A 20,633-nucleotide genomic window follows, 5' to 3' on the forward strand; every position below is an offset into this window, starting at 1 on the left:
TCGCTGTCTATGCAATGTCAGTTGTCTAAGTGGAGTCAAATTCATTTGAAACAGTGCTGTCCTTTCCTATGTTACAAAGGAAGCATAATTTCATCTCTAGAATATTAGAATTAGAATATTGTTGAGGATGGTGTGCCCCCCCAGCCCCCCACCCTTTCCTTTCCAGACAAAGTTCAAAGCATGCAATTGTGATGAAAGTCTGCCCTCTGGTGGACAAAGAGGCGGAACCACAACAGTGCAACGTCACTGATAAATAAAACGGGTTCTTCTAATAACAGTCACACCGTGGGCACATAAATTCACATTTTACAGCAGTCAAATTCATAAAATAAGAGACGCTTTACAGCAATACTGAAACTCAGCTAGATTCTCGTGCAATTCAGTCAGTCCACCTCATTACTAAAGTGACATTTTGTATAATATATAAAACAGCAACTCTTTTGTAACATTGCCACCATGTAAAACATTTGTATTAAATCAACTTTTGACCAACTCTAAATTGATGCACAGGTTTTAATTGACTCACCGACTTCACTAACCAATGTTTACATGTACAGTAGTCTTGTATACCAGATACATACCCTGAGAAAATTGACTGGTTCTCTGTGTTGTGTGCAACACAAATATTTTAGTGTGCGAGTTGAATTTCCCTATAAGAATATACTGAGTATTAAAAACAAACAAACAAACAAACACACAACAATAAACATTTACGACAATGTTGTAGTTAATGCACAACAAATATTGAAATAGGGCTGTACAATAGTACTATGCATTCTTCTTCTTAGTCTTCTTCTCATTATTGTTATTATTATTATTGTTATTATTATTAGTAGTAGTAGTAATAGTACAAACAAAACTTAACAGACATAATTTCTTGACAGCCATGTGAGAGTTGAACATATAAAAAGAAAAGTCTCTTTCACTTACCCCCGCTGAAGTACCTAAGGAGTCAATTCTAAAATTAAATAGCACAAATGTATGCCTGACTTAAAAAAAATAAATAAAAAAATACTGAATTAAACAATGTATCCATTGTCAAACTTTCAGTAAATACACTGGATGAATATTCATTGTACTACACAGACGTTTGTTCTCATCTCTTGCTTGTTTTACATCTATTGTCGACTAAAAAAGTAACATTTCTACTAATAACATCCGATGAATAAAGATATGCGGTTATCACAGTAACTTCACAGATGTCATCTTTACATCTTGTGCTGTGTTTCAAGGTCATCTTAGTACAGATTGTGCTTGTTTTGGTTCTGGATGCCTAGATGTGTTTGGAGGTAATCTATTCCAGTGGGATGCAAGGCAACTGGCCGCCCCAAAAACCTGAAAAATGCGTGACCTTTTGCTATTAAAAAAAAAACATATATATACTGTATAATATAAATACCGCCATACTGTATCCAAAAACACTGATATAGTGGATAGCGAGTGATTCCAGACACAGCCCAAGTGTTTCAACAAGGGGGTCCAGGCATCTTGAGCGCCATCCAGAAACTGATCAGCTCATTGGGGGACGACAGAATGGAGGTGATGATCTTGGAGTACGTGCAGCGGCTGAACTTAGTGTTGTATGTTCGGAATTGGGAAGGATCGGGCGGTGATGTGGGCGCCAGTCCCAGCTTCTTCATGCACATTCCGATGTAAGCGTCCTCGATGTTGAAGGGCTTGATGCTTTTGGAGATCGCCACCAACTTGCGCGGCAGGTCATTGGAGAACACATAGCCCATGCCCAGAGTGTACAGGGGATATTTGCGATCTGGGTACATCTCCTCGGGCACGTACCACTTGGAGCTCTCTGAGCGGCAGACCTGTTGCTTCCGCATGAGCATCCCCGTCAGGTAGTCGGTTTGGGGAATGCCCGGCTTCTGCAGCATCAGCACCAGTTTGTCGATGTTGAGAAACATGTCCGAGTCGATCTTCATGGCGTAGGCGGCCGTTGGGCAGCGCGTGGCCAGCCACTCCATGATGACCATGGTCTTGATGGTCAAGTTGAGGTAGGTGTCCTTGAAGTCACTCTGGATCAGGTCGCCGTGCAGCTCGTTCTCCTGCCGCAGATCGGCCCCTTCGACCGAGCCCTGCATGAAAAGAGTCAGGACTTTCTTGCCCTGGACCAGCTTCTTCTTGCCCCACGTGCTGCGGATGGCGTCCCGGGCCGCAACGTTGGCGGGCTCCACCGGAACCATCAGCACCAGGAAAGGTGCATGGCTATCGCACACGTCGCCCACGTCCATGATGAAGTGGTAGTTCTGGGGGTATGCTAGATGGTACTGAGTGCCACCACTCAATGGGACAATGCTGGTTTTGGGATTGGTGGAATCCAGTTTGACTCGGTGCTTCGGATGGACCCGGTAAGGAGGGGCATTGACCCGGGAGGTCTCGCTCGCAAGCCGCTGGTAGTGCTGATGGAGCAGATATTTCTCGCTCCAAATGGAAAAGAACACGAACGTGACACACAGCAGGAACAGGTAAGTGAAACATGTCTTTTTCTGATGACAATGGTACAATCTTCTGAGCAGTCTTCTGGAAAACAAGATGGTACAAATTAAACACAAAGATGGGCTTGACATGCGGAACGTCAGCATTCGCGTTGATCATTTGCATATGGTCACATGCATCATGTCAAAGTCAAGTAAGTTGTGATGTCAAAGTTCATGCATCTGATGGCCAATGCCAAGTGTTGAGTGAGCATGCTAATTAAATGGCAGAATGTGCCCCCCCCCACGCTGACGCCGACACTGTGTAACACAGGAGTCGGTTGCAAATGGACTACTGAGCCCAAATGTCAGATAAGCTCTACAACCCAAATAAGAACAAGCGGTATAGGAAACGTTGGAAATACATTAGTACAAAGAAATGTCTTTCCTCCATTGAATGTCTCGCACACCAGGGGCGGAGCTACAAGGTGGCCAGGAGTGAAAGAAAGTCGCCCACCCCGTCAAATTGTTACTATCACCAAATGTCCACATTATGCTTTGTGTTTCAAGTGGGATTACATTGAAGTCATATAAATTAAATTAAATTAAATTGCCCGTAGGTGTGAATGTGACTGTGAATGATCGCCCAGAGTCAGCTGGGATAGGCTCCATGACTATATATACAATAATGTGGCTGCCATACATACATACATGTTTTCTGTTACCAAAAAAAAATAAAAATTGTTACCAAAAAAAAAAAAATGAAAATCCTGGAGCGGTACATATATATATATATATATATATATATATATATATATATATATATATATATATATATATATATATATATATATATATATATATATATATATATATATGTGTGTGTGTGTATATATATATATATATATATATATATGTGTGTATGTACACACACACAAAGTGTCACACCCACACAGGTACTGCTCCAGGATAAGAGAGGGGAAAAAAAGGACTGCTTTTAACCTTGTTTTATCAATGATTGATTACTGCCTTTGGGAATCAGGAAACCAAACGAAAGTCAGCTTTTTAACCTCTGTGAATGAAAGGGCAAAAATAAAAGACAATTTTGTACAAAACTAACTCAATTTCAACAGGCTTCATTCAAAAAAGACTGACATAGGGGGGGAAAATTTTCATGAAAAGAATCAATAGATACCTTTCCACTGCACGTGGACTTCTTTTCTGGTCCTCCATGGTTAAAGTCCTTCAATTTGTCCCAATTTTGCACTGTGTTAACGCGCTCACTTTTACTCGTGCTCGCTCACATTCTTCCTTTAATTTACGATAAAGGGGCCACACCCACGAGCGACTACTGGATGCAACTTTTCACACGCTGCTGCAGAGAGGCGTAACCACCCCCTAAAAAACAAACAAAGAAACAAAAATGGGCAATTTTATTAGTATTTTTTAATCACATAAATGACTGACAAAAACTAACTACCAACGCTGAAAGAAAACGTCACTTACATTAAATAACCACAAAAAAAAACAAAACCCTGAAACGTGCAAAGTTTTCAGAGTGATACAAAAAAATAAAGTTTAAAAAATAAGAAAAAGGAATGGAAAGCCCATAATTATTATCTCGACTAGTTTATTATCTGCTCTGCTGTGATGCTCTGATGTGCATTAAGCTTTTGTGATGCTTGGTAGGACTGGGACAAACTGGCATCACGACTTTGGTCATGTATCATGCGAACATTCCCACTTTCTACTATAACTTCTTCTTTTCATCCTCTCCTTGTTTTTTTTTTTTTTTTTACTTTTTGTGTGCCCTGAATGATAAGTTTGCTTCATTTTGTTGTTGTTTGTTGCGCCGCGATTAGCCAGGCTAGCTAGCGTCATAAACCATCGCGTCACTAAGTTACTAAACATCGCCTCCATTACGGCTTCGTCACTGGCACAAGACTGCAGCGCTTAACGCCCCTGGAGTAAACAAGATCGTGTCACGCGGGCGACGTTGCCCATGCGACAAATGTCACAATCATTGATCATTGCGTCACTAAGTCACTAATCATCACGTCCGTGGTGGCTTTGTTGCCATATTATTAAGGCCCGATACTGCGTGGACAACAACCGTGTGCTAATGAGAATTTTTTTCATCATCGAAATTGGGTTAGGACGGATGTCAAGGCACGACATAACACTTTATGGCACTGCGTCGTAACTGTAGTAACACCTGTTGGAATATGGCATCCGGGAATAAGTGCGTGCTGTATCTCCAAACACAATAAAACCACAAGTTAAAAAGCAACGGTGAAACAGAATTGCACATTGTTTGTCGGCAGATAACGCTCTGGCGTATAATAGCACTGGCTTGTTGAAGTGTAATTCTGAGTGATATTTTTAATCATTTGTTTCTATGCCCTGCCTTCAAAATACGTGTTCATGTGAAAAAGGTCAGTGGCGTTCTAAAGTTTGTGGACCGCTTTTACTTACTTGACGCGTTTATTAACACTGTGGAGTTCACCATACAAATATATGCAAACGCAGAAAACCCTAACTGAAACCACGCTGTCGTCACCATCAGTGACCCACTTCAAAGGAGTCTAAAATGAAATGTCTTCATTTTGGCTTCAGCCCAGCTCTTACTCACGCTTTTATTTGCACATTTCTAGTTTAGGAAGTGCTCAACAGACATGTTTCTATTAGCCGTCACTCACAGAGACTTCAGGCACGCTGTCAACATGGCGGGAACAGAATAATATGTTGGACTATATGCCTCGGGCGCGTGGCCCTTTAGTCAAGTCAGCTTTTATTTTACTTGCTAACTGCTGCTCTTATCTTTACTGCTGCCAGGGGGGGGAGTTGGCGCATACGCCATTGAATTAGTCCCAGAGCAAAGTACAGCGGTACCTTCACTTCCGACTTCAATTCATTCTGTAACCAAGGATGTAACTCAATTTTCCCCATTGATATCAATTTACATTCCATTAATCAGTTCCAGCCCACCCCCACCCAAAAAAAAACCCACACAATTTTTGTTGTTTTAAATAAAGAAAAAAAACATTTTATTTTATTTTTTTTACAAATATTCTACCACTCGTGTTACCCATAACCTCTACAACTCATTTTTTTAAAAAAAGAAATGTTTTCAAAGGGGTAAGTAAAAAGTAACTCAGATAATGTGGTTGCAGAAGTATACACACCCTCCTATAATTGGGGATGTGGCTGTGTTCAGAACTAACCAATCACATTCAAACGCAAGTAGACGTCAGCATGCACCTACTACAATTTAAAGTCCCGCTGAATACCCAGAGTTTAAGTTCAGCTGTTCTAAGTATGCTTCTCTTCCTTTCCCAGCTGGGCTGCAGACACTAAACACCATGTTGTCCTCGGACGAGCCGCTGGACCTGAAGCTTCCCTCGGGACGGACGTGCTGTCCCGTCCGACTGGGCAAGAGGAGCTCGTCCTCCATCTGCGCACCGCTCGGCGTCCACCCGCGACCGCGGCTGATTTACACGACCTTCCCGTCGCCGCCTTCCTCCCCAGGTACGCCTCAAACAGAAGCGTCATGGGGGGTCCGAAGCAAAATTAGATTTTCGGGCTCGCTAGTTCTGGCAAAACTATAGCTTCTTGATCACTCATAGATCAACTACAACCCCAATTCCAATGAAGTTGGGACGCTGTGTCAAACATAAATACAACAGAATACAATGATTTGCAAATTATGTTCAACCTATATTTAATTGAGTAGACTACAAAGACAAGCTATTTAATGTTCAAACTGATAAACTTGATTGTTTTTAGCAAATAATCATTAACTTAGAATTTTATGGCTGCAACACGTTCCAAAAAAGCTGGGACAGGGTCATGTTTACCACTGTGTTACATCACCTTTTCTTTTAACAATATTCAATAAACGTTTGGGAACTGAGGACACTAATTGTTGAAGCTTTGTAGGTGGAATTCTTTCCCATTCTTGCTTGATGTACAGCTTCAGCTGTTCAACAGTCTGGGGTCTCCGTTGTCGTATTTTACGCTTCATAATGCGCCACACACTTTCAACGGGAGACAGGTCTGGACTGCAGGCAGGCCAGTCGAGTACCCGCGCTCTTTTACTACGAAGCCACGCTGTTGTAACGTGCAGAATGTGGTTTGGCATTGTCTTGCTGAAATAAGCAGGGGCGTCCATGAAAAAGACGTTGCTTGGATGGCAGCATGTTTCTCTAAAACCTGTATGTACCTTTCAGCATTAATGGTGCCTTCACAGATGTGTAAGTTACCCATGCCATTGGCACTAACACAGCCCCATACCATCACAGATGCTGGCTTTTGAACTTTGCGTCTGTTGGGGTTGTACAAACTTATTGTTGTGTTACACTATGGAATGGAATAGGGTTGATTTACACAACATTCCAAATGATCAAGCATTAGCATGGAGGTTATTATTATTATTATTTCTAAAAAAGACATACACAATAGACAGCAGGACACCGAAAAACTCCCACTGCCCACCACTTGACCCTGGATCCCTTCACATTGTACAAAGGACACAGTTCAAGTATAGTAAAAAAAAATGAAAATTAGCACTGTACAGTAGTGTCATGTATAAAAACAACATAGCATAATTAAATAGGATGTAAATAATTAAACAGTTTCCGCTCATGTTTTTCATGCTTTAATTTAATGGAAATTGTGCTACTCCTTCTGGTGTATGTGCCATAGCCACCATACATGTAAATTTGATAGTGTAACATAAAGAAGACTAAACTGCAGCAACATGCACCATTTTTTGCACAGGATAAAGAATATCTGCCTGCGAGTATTGTCATATGCTCTGTCTGCGTATGGTTTGCCATATGGTCTATGGCGTTTTGCATTGGGTGTTAGCCGTTAAGCTTGCAGACCTTCGCTAGGCGAGATTATGTAGTTTGGTGAAACGCAAAATGTGTAATTTTCTTTGTTTTATGTTTAGTTTTACAGTTAACTTAAACTAGGAGCGGAAATAAACCGCTTGAAGCAAGCATAATTGGCTTCTCTTTTTTTGACAAACTATCTGTTTGACGATGTGGAGTTGGCTGGTGCAATGCAGAGGCTGTAACTCAAATAACTGTTCGCAAGACGAGGCAAAAAAAATAAAAAATATCTGCCAAGCGACAGTTCATATCTTGAAAAACTCGTCAAAGGTACAACTGTATAATGTTTAATAATTGCGAATTTAGTAAAGCTTCAGTAAAAAACAACAATCCAAACAATGATTTAAAAATTTTTTTTTAAACGGTACTCCAATCTTTGTTGTCCGTGATTTGCTCTTGGGGCCCCCTAGTGGTTGCTGAGCACTTTGTTCCCTTATGCTCTGGCCAGCGTTATTGTCCTCGTTGACGCGTGATGCCACACTGCACAGATTAGCCACACTACGCTCCTAATATAATCACGCCATAAGTGGATTGTCTGTTCTTCTCCAGTAACCTAATCTACTCCACTCGCTCAGTGGTCTCTCAGTGTGTTGTGTTCTCAAATAGAAATGCATTGTCTTCCCCCCATAGGTTTGTAATTGTGAGTATGTATCATAAGATGACATAAAGAAACCTCAGCAGAAATCAGCAATGTGACAGTTAAGGCTTTGTCTTGGTAAATATGTCCCCCACTAACCACAATAGAGAATAAATACAGGAGCGAGCCACCATTCCACTACCACTCATAAAATTAGGACATTTCCATCCATGTTTTTCTTTATTTTCCATAATGTTGCTTTTTTTGTTCTCATTAAAATTATGACTTTAGTCTCGTAAGACGTTATTTTTGAACTATCGCTACTTATGTAAAATTTTGACTTTTTAATGAACATTTGATGGCATTACTCTCTTAAAATAATACTTTCTCCTAATTTTCTGAAATGATTTTCAAAAAATTACAACTTTTCTAGTGATTATATTGCTATTTTTCACTATTTAGTAACATAACAAAATTAATCTAGTAATCTAGTAGTTTTTTGTGTGAAAATACAAACAACTTTTTGTAATATTGTGCCATGTTAGTCTTGCAAAAATATATTTTTTTTCAAAATATGTCTAATTTACTCTTATGAAATTATGACTTAACTCCCATTATTTTTAGACTTTCTTCTTGTCATTTTACTGGTTCTGTCTCCAAAAATGAGGCCATTTTCCTCCTCACATTACGACTTTATTCTTGTAAGATCACAACTTTGAAAATTGGAATATTCTGACATTATTGTCATATTATTCTCATAAAAATAGGACTCCTCCATAGTACGACTTTTTGTTCCCCCTCCTTTTATTGCTGCGTTGTTCTCTTAAAATTTAAACTTTATTCGTGTCAAGACCTTATTGTTGAAATATTACTACTTTTGTCACATAAAACGTTGACATTTTAATTGTTATTTAAATTACATTTTCCTCTTTAGATAAGACTTTTTTCCTCATAATAATCCAAAAGTATTCTTGCAAAATTCCATTTTACACACACAAAATTAATACTTTACTCTTATAATTGATTTTTGACTTTGTTCTTGACATTTGACTAGTTTGTCTTATAAAAATATGACTTTCCCCCTCATTTTATGACTTTATTCTAGTAAAGATCACAACTTTTTAAATCGGAATACTCTAAAATGTATTTGCATAATCCTGCTATTTTGTTCTCATAAAATGTTCTTTCCCCCCATTTCTTTCCTGCTATATTGCTATTTTTTGCTCATAAAATAATGACTTCAAGTACTTTTAAGGCCTTCTTCTTTAAAAATTAAGATTTTCCACCCTCATATTAAAACCTCATAATATATCCTGTTCTCAAATAATTCCGACTTTATTCTCATGCATTCTTGTAGTATTAATGCTTTTGTCACCTACAATTTTGAGTTTTTAATAAAAGGTTTTCCCTCATAATATTTCGACATTTTCGTAAAATGAATGTTATTTTCACATTTTTGTATTATTAAGATATTATTCTCTTCAAAATAGAATGTTTTGCTCTTAATGTTATGACTATTTCTTTAAAAATCAAATAAATAATTATTGTAATATTCTGACTTTTATACGTAAAATTAAGACATTATTCCCTTAAAATTTTGGCTTTATTCTCAAAATTCTGTGATAGTATGATCATTTTGACATGTCCTCCATACAGTATAGGTACTTTGTCTACCGTAGAGATGTTTTTTTTTTTTTTTTTTTAACTTCCTGATTAATTTTGCATCATCAATAAAACTCTGACCCAAACATTTTTATTCTTATTCCTATTTTTTAATCAGAGGCATCCTCATTTCCCGTATCTACTCCACTTTAGACTCGCAGTCCCCATGTCACGAGCGACCCGGATCCTGCTTCACCCCCCCAGCCATGGACCTCAGCCTGTCGCCATCCTCCCGACACGCCTCCTCCCTATCCCCTTCTCCGTCATCCCCCTCCCCTTCATCCCCTCCCTCGCCTCTGGAGTCCCCCCACAGCAGCAGGAGCAGTGGAAGCCCTCGGCCACACCCCTTCTTACGGGTGAGTGAGGTGAGGAGGGGTGTTGAGAGGAGAAGCTGCAGTAAAACAGGCCAAAATCCAGATATCAGAGGGTGACGCAGGGTGAGGGACTAGTTGCGTATCGGGTGTGGTTGAATCAAATGGAAGTGTGTAGAAATAAGTCTTAAATCGAGATTGAAACATTTCTACAGAGGTAGCTGCTCTAATTTTCATGGCTTTGGATCTTCACCCAGCCTCGCTGCCAAGTCAGGGGCAGAGGAACTCAGTGTGGGGGAGGCTATCATGTTAATTATACAGTTGATGGATGGGAGAGCAGTCCAACCATTTATATACAAGCAATCCAAAAGTCCATTTATCATATTTCCAGTTGAATAATGAAGATTTCCAACTTTTTAAATTTTTTTTATTTACATCGCAGGAAGCGACGCTCCATCGAAGAGTGGAGGGCGACGCGTCACCTCAGCGCTATCCTTTCTATCTGCCCATCGCGAGCACACCGGTCGGGTACGGCTTTCCGTCTTCCGTTTTCAATGGTCAGAAGAGTGACATGCAAGTCTCACCCGAGCCCTCATTGGACGCTCAACTCGCATGCCGCTGGATTAAGGTAATTTATATTTCGTAATATTTCAGAATTAAGTACAGAGAACCCTCGCCCTGAGAAATGGACAGACCCGCTCCCCCTAAACAATGTTCAGAATTACCGATATTAATATACTGTACTGTAAACTATAACCTCAAAACACTTTAATATCATTATAAACTCATCTTGCACCTTGAACAGATCACGTTTATTAAGGGTAAACGCAGTGGCGTCGCGAGGCCTATTTTAGGGGGGTTTCAGCCCCCTTAAAATGTTCAAACCCCGACCCCTCCACCCATCCCAAAATGATTTGGTTTGTTTGTAGTTAGGCCATTTTGGGGGGTCTTAGCCCTCAAAAAATGTTCCTTAAATTATTTGGTTTTATAAAAAATAAAAATAAATCATCAACAAAATGTAGCGATGGAAAATCTTAGGGCATTGCAGAAAGATCATGAAAATACACGAAATGGCGCTAATAGGTGAGTTTTTCAGCGAATAGTTGTTAGTTGTGTTCCACAGAAAAATTTGCTGGATCACAAATCGGGGTTCAATGTTCTAACTGTCACTACGGAGAACGTGTGATATTTGGAATCCGTCGGAACCGACTTGATTCGCGTGTGTCTTGCAGTGCCACCTGCTGTTTGAGTCGCTGCAGGACTTGGTGGACCACATCAACGACGCCCACGTCAAACCGGAAAAGGACTCTGGCTACTGCTGCAAGTGGCAAGGCTGCGCTCGCAACGGACGGGGCTTTAACGCCAGGTGTTTATTTTATTTTATTTATTTTATTTATTTTATTTATTTTATTTATTTTATTTATTTTATTTATTTTATTTATTTTATTTTATTTTATTTTATTTATTTATTTTGTTTCTCACAAATAACAATACGTGTATGCTTACATGTATTTCAAAATAATTACTATAAATGAAATTCTTTAATAAAATGACATGACAGCATATAATCAATCAGATTTTTTTCTTTGTTTATTGCTTTAAAATAAAATTATGTGTATTTGATATTTGTACTTAATTCATTATTACCATCATTGTATGTTTGTAGAATTTTATTTTTTTATTTAATAGTTATAATTACTTTATTTGATTCTTTCTTCATTATTAAAAATAAATGTTACTCTCTGCAATTAATGAATCAATAATCAGTAATATTTTTTAACTTACTACATAACATAAAACAAAAAATATATAACATTTTATTTAGTTACTAAATAATCCCGCTGACATCTGACTGCCACTAAAACTAATCTGTAAAACAACAAAATAATTGGCAAACATTTATAATACATAAATATTTTATATTTGTACATTATATCATTTATTACATATATTTATCCTTTAATATTTACATCTATTTAATGTATGATTTTTTATTTTATTTTTTAAGCACACGAATCCACCTGATTTATATGCGTGTTGAATTTGAGTCATGTCTTTTCTGTCGTTGTTCTAGGTATAAAATGCTGATCCACATCCGCACACACACCAACGAGAAGCCGCATCATTGCCCCACCTGCAGCAAGAGTTTCTCCCGTCTGGAGAACCTGAAAATCCACACCCGCTCACACACAGGTGAGCTCCACGGGACTAAAAGTTCGAATCCAGGCACCACTTTGGCGACCCCTGTACTAATCCGGCCTGTCAAACTGTGGGTCAGCTTGACCCGTATGAAAGTATAAAGCGGGTCAGTTTGACCCGTTTAAAAGACGAGAAAATAGATATTTTAAGTGTACGCAATGTGCACATTTTGAAATTATATTTTTCAATTTAAACATTTAAGTATTAAACTTTCCATATTATACATAGCGCTATTACAATGCAATACAATATATGTATATAATAGAAAAAGGTTTTAGAATGTAAAATAATATTTGTAAAAAAAATAAAATATTAAAATAGTCTAATTTCATTGACATCTGAATACCAGTGAAACTACTTTTCAACAATAAAATGGCTGACAAATACAGTATATATTCCGAATATATATATTTTTACACATTTATTATCATTTATTGTTTTATTATGACTTATTTATTTAGATATATTTTAATGTATTATTATTAATATATTTCAATATATACTGTGTAAGACAGACCTGATATATTTATTATAGCATGTATTAAATAGAGTTAATGTACTATGTTAGCAACACAAGGGGCTCAAAAGGGGGCAGACATGTCTCATTTACAAACTTTATATTTTATTTTTTATTTCCAAGAGTCACAAAAAAACAACAATTTTTTTTCCTAAAAGTAGTAAGTAATGTTACAGTGTGTTCAATTGCTTATTTTATGATGGTTAAAAACGCAGCGGGTCAAACTGCAACTTTTGTTGCCGCAAAAGAAAGAAACATGGGGTTAAATGTCAATTGAAATAGCTTTAAATCACAATTTTTCTTGTGCCAATGTGTGCTTTAGTGCGAAAGATCTCGCACCGCAGACATCTTTATTTGCCTTTCAGTAAAAAAGGGCGGAATGAATAGCAGGCTGAAGGTAATCATTTACATCGTTGCAAATAATAAACCTTTCATGGTGCCAATGTATCGTCATGGTAACCCTCTTTCTCGGATCTAAGTGGAGTTTTGTCGCTTTCACTCAGCGTATGGGCCACAAATTATTTTTGTGGTCAACAACATCAAAACATTTTCTTCAATAAGGGAATTGATCTAATAAGGGAATATCTCGCTTCTGTGTTGCCGCCGTCATTAAAGCTCTGTGGTTCATGTGCCTCCATGTTGGTTTTTATATATTTATTTAACCTTGATTCATCCAGGTAGTGCAATCGAGAACATATTCTCATTTGCAATGCAGAACTGGCTGCAGACAGCAGAGTAATACAAAATAAAAGCAAATACAAATATACGTATACAATGTGGCTGCTGTCCTTGTTTTTTACGCATTATAGGACCCCAAAATATAAATCAATCAAGATCTCAACTGCAACTGCCTTGCTGTCTCTCTATTGACCTCTTTTTCTGTTGTGTCCCCATCCACGAATTTTGAAAAAAGTAATGAGACTATTTTGTTTACAGTTGTTGTGACTTTCGGCTTGTCCTATCCGTTGTCACCACAGCGAGTCACCTGCACGATAGGATTGGCACAGTTTTTAAATTGCGCAAAATAAACTTCCCCTCCCTAAAAGAGGTTTCTAATTGCATGTAGATGCCACAAGATGGCGGCAAAAGATAAACCCCCCCCCCCCCCAAAAACAGAGGATCATAAAGCATCAACACCGTGCATTAACCATGAACAATGGTACAGTGGAACCTCAATTTAACGGACCCTGATCTAACAGATATTGGATGTAACGGACAGAAAATACTGTCCAGTTGGTACAGTCTGTTAATCCTGTGCCAGCTCATGACCAATTAGCAATGTCACGCTAGCGGCGCTAGTGAACATGGTGAGCCTGGGCTTAAACACCGGCTGGAGGAGGTAAGTTTGGATAACATTTTCAAGTTTTTTTTAAATTACAATCATCAGCTGTATTGCACATTTTAGGCCACGCAAAAAGTACAACATTTTGTACAGTATGGGTGTATTTATGGCACAAAAAAAAGTGCATCAATGTACTGGACAATTGGCTGTTAACAGACGACCCCAACCCATAAGTCCGTTAAATCGAGGTTCCACTGTACACAAACGACTGTATTTATAAGGTTAATTATTTAGCGCAAACAAACCACCTGTACATGAGACTCATCAGTAGTATCAGCTAGCATGCTAGCCTAAATAACAAGCTAGCACAAACTGTGCGAATACTTTTGACTGACTATTGATTGATCAGAACAGAATGTGCTGTCCATGATGCGAATGTTTTGGTATTCTCCACCATCCAGGAGAGAAACCGTACATCTGCCCGTACGAGGGCTGCAGCAAGCGTTACTCCAACTCCAGCGACCGCTTCAAGCACACCCGGACGCACTACGTGGACAAGCCCTACTGCTGCAAGATGGCCGGCTGCCTGAAGCGCTACACCGACCCCAGCTCGTTGCGCAAGCACATCAAAGCCCACGGGCACTTCGTGAGCCAGGAGCAGGGCGCCGCCCCAAAGCCGGGTCCTCTCGGCGACCGGAGTACGGCCGATCTGTCCTCCGGGGGCGGGGCCGCAATCATCCACCCGGGGGCGGCCGCTGCCCTCCTGGGGGGCTTGGGGACGACGCTGCCCCTGTCGGCGCTGTGCCGGCCCCGCGCGCCGCTCTTCTCCATGGTAGGAAGAGGAGCCCTGGCACCGCTCGGCCTTGCGGACTCGCCGCTTTTTCACTTTGGACTTTCGGCGGCGTCCATGTTGGGCCTGAGCGCTCTGGGAAGGCTGAGCTGTGCCGAGGTCGACGACGGAGCTGCGGAGCCCGAGGGGGATGTTTTAAACCTGTCTTCGCGGGTGGCGCCCAGAAGGAGGGATCCCCTGTCCTGGGTGGTTGTCCCTCCGAGGGCACTCCTGCTCAAACCAGCTGTTGTCAGCTAAGACGGGCCCTAAGTTTCTGTTTGTGAGGGGATAACGGTGGGGTGCTGGTCTCATCTGGTATTATTACATCACTGCCTTTTAGTTGTTAACTCTGTGGGGCAGGGATGATACTTCCAAGAAGTTTAATATTTACCCAATCAAATTACCTAAAATGTTTCACTTGTGTGTAATAAGCGAGTTCTAATGCAGATTTGAATGTAATTGTAAAAACTGGCGACACAAGTGTCGGGCCCAATGAAAACAAATGCTTCCATGTAATGGACAGTGATCCCTCGCTAGATGTGGATGATATATGTGGAGGACCGAGCTGGGAACTGAAGAGGGAAAATCTTTGGTAATTGCCAATAGATGCCACAAGATGGTGGCAAAGCACTTTTTTTTGTTTTCGATTCGACAATGCTACGGCGTAACTAAAGCTCCTCCACTCAGTTCAACATAGTTGCTTGGCACCAAGATGCCACCAGAGCACCCGAGCACCAAACCAGGCAATAGGTGCGTTTTTCACTAAATAACGAAGGGTACTGTAGATCCACAAATTGGTGAATTTACAAATGCCAAACCGCGAATAAGCAGCACATAAAACAAGCTCCGTAAAAAATGTCAGGCCAAATGTGCTACAGATGCATTCATAAGTAGATAGTAAGTGTAGTACTGCCCACTTTCCATTGGTGAACATACATAATGGTTGACAAATATATGAGATCCCCTAAAAAAAAACCAGGAGGGAGCATCATGAAGTGCTTTACTGTGGACTCTTTCGATTTCAATGAGATCTAAAACACATTTCACCCCCCCTGACATTTGAATCAAGAACTAATAACTTTTTTCCAATTTTACTTTTTAATATATTTTTGGGGGGGGAGGGGGGGCAAAACAGTACATTTAAAAATATATGGCTAATAATAATCATGATTATTAAAGCTGCAAGCAGCTCACAGCACCATATTCGTGCCAAATCCTCCAAATGACAATTAAACTTTGACCCCGTAGATAAAAATAAAAATAAAAAGCTTGGCAATCTAGCATCGGCCATCTGTCGAGTCTACCTGCTTCTGATTGGGGCTCATTTTGATGAATTCCCTCGTAGGAGTTCGTCAATCTACGGACGCTGGAATTTGCGCAAATGGCTGCTGCCAACCAAAAATGTCCCCCGTTCCTGCTCAATTTGGGACCTGGGTCTTTGAGAATTGTTTTGGTGCATCTAAGTTCTGATCAACGTGTCGACCCGATGTGGTTTTGATCAATGATACAGGTTTGGAGGGCTCATTTTGGGGACCCCTACAATACATATATTTTCACCTGGATACACACATTTGGAAAAAAATTGGTGAGTTTTCCTGCATGTTGGGGAATAAATTCGTCGGAAACATAATCAAGTCATGATATATGACTTGATTATGTCAACAATATTATTTGTGTTAAAGAATTTCTACATAGTGGTGTAATAACCTTACAGAAGCATAGAAAATGATTAAACATTGGGTGCTTGTACAGTACATCTATAGAAATCAGCCAGTGTTCAAAGTCTTATGACAATTATCTTGCACTTTTATTGTAATTAACCCTCCGCAAAACAGAAATATAAACGGAGGATGAGAGCTTTTGAAGACTTCATCCTGACGTCTTGTAGTGGACAATCAACGGCCTTTTCGCATTCGACAAACCTCGCAGACGCTTCTGCTCGCCCGTATTTACAGCTTGAAACGAAAATGGGAGAATAGAGCGGAATCGCAGCACGGGGTGCAACGAGGAAACAGACGTGCAGTGTAATTTAACGTATGACTAACAACTAACCCGTTGTAGACTGTTCGGCTCTACTATGGGTGCATTGTTCTTCAGGGAAAACAAAAGCAAGCATAAAATGCTTTTAAATAAAAAAGGTTTCAATACAGCGGCCGACTGGTTAGAGCGTCAGCCTCACAGTTCTGAGGACCTGGGTTCAATCCCCGGCCCCACCTGTGTGGAGTTTGCATGTTCTCCCCGTGCCTGCGTGGGTTTTCTCCGGGCACTCCGGTTTCCTCCCACATCCCAAAAACATGCATTAATTGGAGACTCTAAATTTCCCGTAGGCATGACTGTGAGTGCGAATGGTTGTTTGTTTCTATGTGTCCTGCGATTGGCTGGCAACCAGTTCAGGGTGTACCCCGCCTCCTGCCCGATGACAGCTGGGATTGGCTCCAGCACGCCCGCGACCCTAGTGAGGAGAAGCGGCTCAGAAAATGGATGGTTTCAATACAGCTACATCTGCATGTGTGGACAAAAGAAATGGTACAAAAAAAAATCACTAATACACCCTTCACTATAGGATCATCGCTCAAAATCATTTTAGAGACATTGGGCCTTTGCTGACTTTGATCGGAAGAGAGAAAAAAAATGCTCAAATTAGGCTCGATTATTGTTAGGAGGTAGTTTAAAGTAGAGTCTCTGGAAATGGGCAGAATAGCCGCAATAACGCATGTGTACAGTAAAGCAGTACGCTTGCCATCTTGAGTTCTCCAGACTTTTTTTTTTCGCCAGCTCGAGCGTCAGGGAGTTTCCGAATTCCTACACGGCAATTATTCAGTTTCACGTCGCAATAACAAAGTCCGCGAGTCGTCCGACTCTTACGATTGTTGGCCCAGATTGTATTCCGAGCAGATCGAGGAGAGAAAATCACTGTTAACACACCCCACACCACGGGATAATCACTCAGGATAATCTTTCAGAAACATCCAACAATCAAGACTTTAGCCGAATTTGATCAGATGACAGGAAAAATCATCAAGTTAGGCCCGATAATTGGTATCGGTGCACCAAACATTGGTGATCTTATATATGCTTTGACAAATCCTTCAAAACACCTCATTTTCATCCATTTTCACTGTCCCAATGCTTTTGTCCAGATAATATGTGTGTTTAAAAATATAAACTACGAGGTTCGCGTACCATCGTACGTTAGGAACCGATACTTTTTGTGTGAGTCTCCTGCATTCCAGTCACAGTGACAGTGTGACGTTTAAAGACTCGTTGGTTTTTTTTCCCCCTGCCTCCCCGGCAGGTTAATCATCCACAGACAAAGATCTCCACGGGATCTGCCAAGGTCTCCTCCGCCGAACGAGCGAGGAGCAAGTTCCGACAGATCGACAAACAGGTCGCGCCCGTGCGACTGCCACATATCGCCTTGTTTCTATTATTTTACATAAAAGTTACACAAGAGGAAAGTTACACATTTACTGAAAAATGAATCTTGGCTATTCCCCCCCCCAAGTCTGACAATGGCTACATTGTGGCCTGTTTGTGCTGTGTTATGTTGTATCTTTGCCAATATCTCCGATGTGTCCCGAACGTGCCTTGTGTTTCTGACCAAAATGTATCGCACCGTATTTGAAAACATTTACGCGAAAAAAAAAAAGAAAAGTGTATACGTGTACTTTTTTATTCCTTCTATTGCGGGATCTTAACTGTAAAAAACTGACAACAGATGTGACTTGTCCATCAGGGCCACTGTGACAATTTCCAAATGACGATGACGTAATGTCAATAAAGACGTATATGAACGGTCTCGTTCTTGTCGTTATCATTTTTAATTAAACGGGCCATTTGATGGATAATTTACTTTTTTGACAGCAGGCATAAAAATAGTTGGTTCTCTGTAGTGTCTGCCCACCCATTCAGTGGGAAATTAAACAGGTAGATTTGTTGTAATCGACGCAAATGCGATGACAGTTGAGTGCAGTGATGGGCCACAAGCGCCACAAAAGAATTCAAGTTGTTTGCACCTGTGGGCCGCAATTCAATACATCATAGCTGTGGCTGTTGTCAAGGAGATGCTCAGGTACAATATAGCTTCTTGCCACTAGGTGGCAATAAGGTGTCAGCCAGTTATTTACCTGTACACAATAAATAAAAGAAGAAAGCTCATTGCAAAAGTATTTAAAACACAACCTCACTTCAATCCTGACTTCATTAAATGCAATTTATGAATGGAGTTAACGTTATCCAGTGAAGCGCTAAAGCCCCCAAGAGATGCACAGGGTGTGAGCGAATGTAGCGCGCAAGCACAAAATTTCACAAATAGCTAATGAAGACTGAGAAATTTTTTTTACATTTTTTTAAAAAGTTTTTGGACAGATTTTAAAACAATACAATACTGTGCAAAGGTTCAGTGTTTTTAAACAGGGTACACAAACACAGGAAGTTTACAGCATGAACCACAAAAAAGGAAAAAATATGTACGCATTGTTACAGTGTAAGGAAAAAAAAAAAAAGGTGATTGTGTTGTCATCAAGTCTGCCAAGCCCATAATTTTCAATTAACAAAATAATACAAATAATAATTTCCTTTTGAGGAGTTAAGATTGTAATCAAAATCAAATGAATAGCTGCAATCGCCAACTACTTGTTGGGTGGAAGAATCACTGAATGCCATCTGTTTATAAGGGTGGCAAATCGTTCAATCACTTGTGACTCAGATGCTGAAGTGTGTCTTTTTCGATTGACATTACCGCAAGACTCTGAATTCTTCCCCTTCAAGATATATTGAAACATTTAATTAAGACAATAACTGTTTGCCCCAAAATAGTTTTGAAGTCGCAGAGATTACATTTTGGGAAAATATGTGACTAAAATGGTTGCATAAAAATATTACTCAATCACTTTTAAATTTAAATAATATGCTGTCATACTCCACAAAATGTCATCTTAATAATGAAGTGGACTCATTGATTTCATCATTACATGCACTAGATTATTTTCAGTATTGCTGTGTAAAACATCTCTTACTTAATGAATTTGACTGCGCTAAAATGTGTGTCGTGCGTTCACAATGGAATTGTTACTAAAGAATTTGTAGAATTCTTCATCAGGCAAGTTGCACTGTTGTGGGCCCTCCTCTTTTCCTCCACCAGAGGGCACACTTTAATCACAATTGCATGCTTCCAGCTTTGTGGGGGGAAGGCCACGCCATCCTCAACAACATTTTAACAACATATTATAGCACTGCCAATAATATCCATCCAACCATCCATCTGAAGGCCCGAGGCAGATTCAATTGACAGGGGCTGAAATCTGATTACACTATTAGGAGCTAAAGAGCCTATAAAGGACATATAAACACAAATGAATTGGACAATTGCGAGAGAAAAAAAATTGTTGTGACTCACAATTGCACACATGGTGATTGAACCTTACGCAAACACCTAATCTTTACCAACAGAAAAACTGCAACCCCTGACGTTCTTATCCGGAAGCAGTGCTTGGAGGCGCGAAATAGTCTATACATTACTGTACTGTACTGTACTGTACTGACCTTGAACAATGGTGTGAATATCAAGGAAGGAGCAGATTGTCTTGACCGATGTAGCTATATAATAATAAAAAAAAGAGGAAACGGGCAAGAAACAATGAAGAAAGTGTAGATATTCGAGACGCTATTGGCAATGATCATCCCATTCACTGACTGCACTCGCTCATTTCAGACAATACTCTACTCGTATTTTTTTCAGCCACGAGTAGATATCGTTAGCCTAAAAGCATAATTGCCCAAGTCATTTTTGAAAATTTTCCGAAAACAAGAAAAATGTTTTTAACAAACAAGAAGAGTCCAGTTGCCTGAGAATCTACACAGACAGAGAAAAAACACAATTTTAACAAGTACGTTTTAATGATATTGTGACAGTAAATTGAAAATGACTAGCGAC

At 39.8% G+C, this 20,633-nt stretch overlaps 2 protein-coding genes across 11 annotated transcripts in view; one reads left to right on the forward strand and one right to left on the reverse strand.

Moving 5' to 3' along the window:
- The window catches only part of LOC133477291 (zinc finger protein GLIS2-like), a 40,884-nt gene extending 22,388 nt beyond the window's left edge, over positions 1 to 18,496 (forward strand). For 2 of the 6 annotated variants that reach the window (XM_061771901.1, XM_061771899.1), the window contains 6 exons: positions 5,766 to 5,954; positions 9,714 to 9,925; positions 10,314 to 10,499; positions 11,104 to 11,237; positions 11,946 to 12,064; positions 14,331 to 18,496. In XM_061771901.1, the coding sequence (XP_061627885.1) occupies positions 5,789 to 5,954; positions 9,714 to 9,925; positions 10,314 to 10,499; positions 11,104 to 11,237; positions 11,946 to 12,064; positions 14,331 to 14,956 (1,443 nt within the window). In that variant the 5' untranslated portion in view covers positions 5,766 to 5,788 and the 3' untranslated portion in view covers positions 14,957 to 18,496. Of the gene's footprint in view, positions 1 to 2,306; positions 2,478 to 5,765; positions 5,955 to 9,678; positions 9,926 to 10,313; positions 10,500 to 11,103; positions 11,238 to 11,945; positions 12,065 to 14,330 lie in introns of those variants that run through there. The other 4 variants (XM_061771897.1, XM_061771898.1, XM_061771902.1 and 1 more) reach the window with 4 other exon arrangements.
- The window catches only part of LOC133477292 (beta-1,3-galactosyltransferase 2-like), a 71,443-nt gene continuing 51,303 nt past the window's right edge, over positions 494 to 20,633 (reverse strand). For 4 of the 5 annotated variants that reach the window (XM_061771904.1, XM_061771907.1, XM_061771905.1 and 1 more), the window contains 2 exons: positions 3,622 to 3,824; positions 494 to 2,532 (listed from right to left, as the gene is read on the reverse strand). In XM_061771904.1, coding sequence (XP_061627888.1) covers positions 1,467 to 2,532; positions 3,622 to 3,659 — 1,104 coding nt within the window. In that variant the 5' untranslated portion in view covers positions 3,660 to 3,824 and the 3' untranslated portion in view covers positions 494 to 1,466. The remainder of the gene's footprint in view (positions 2,533 to 3,621; positions 3,825 to 20,633) is intronic. The other variant, XM_061771908.1, reaches the window with a different exon arrangement.

Source organism: Phyllopteryx taeniolatus, chromosome 4 (assembly GCF_024500385.1).
Source record: "Phyllopteryx taeniolatus isolate TA_2022b chromosome 4, UOR_Ptae_1.2, whole genome shotgun sequence".
NCBI lineage: Eukaryota > Metazoa > Chordata > Actinopteri > Syngnathiformes > Syngnathidae > Phyllopteryx > Phyllopteryx taeniolatus.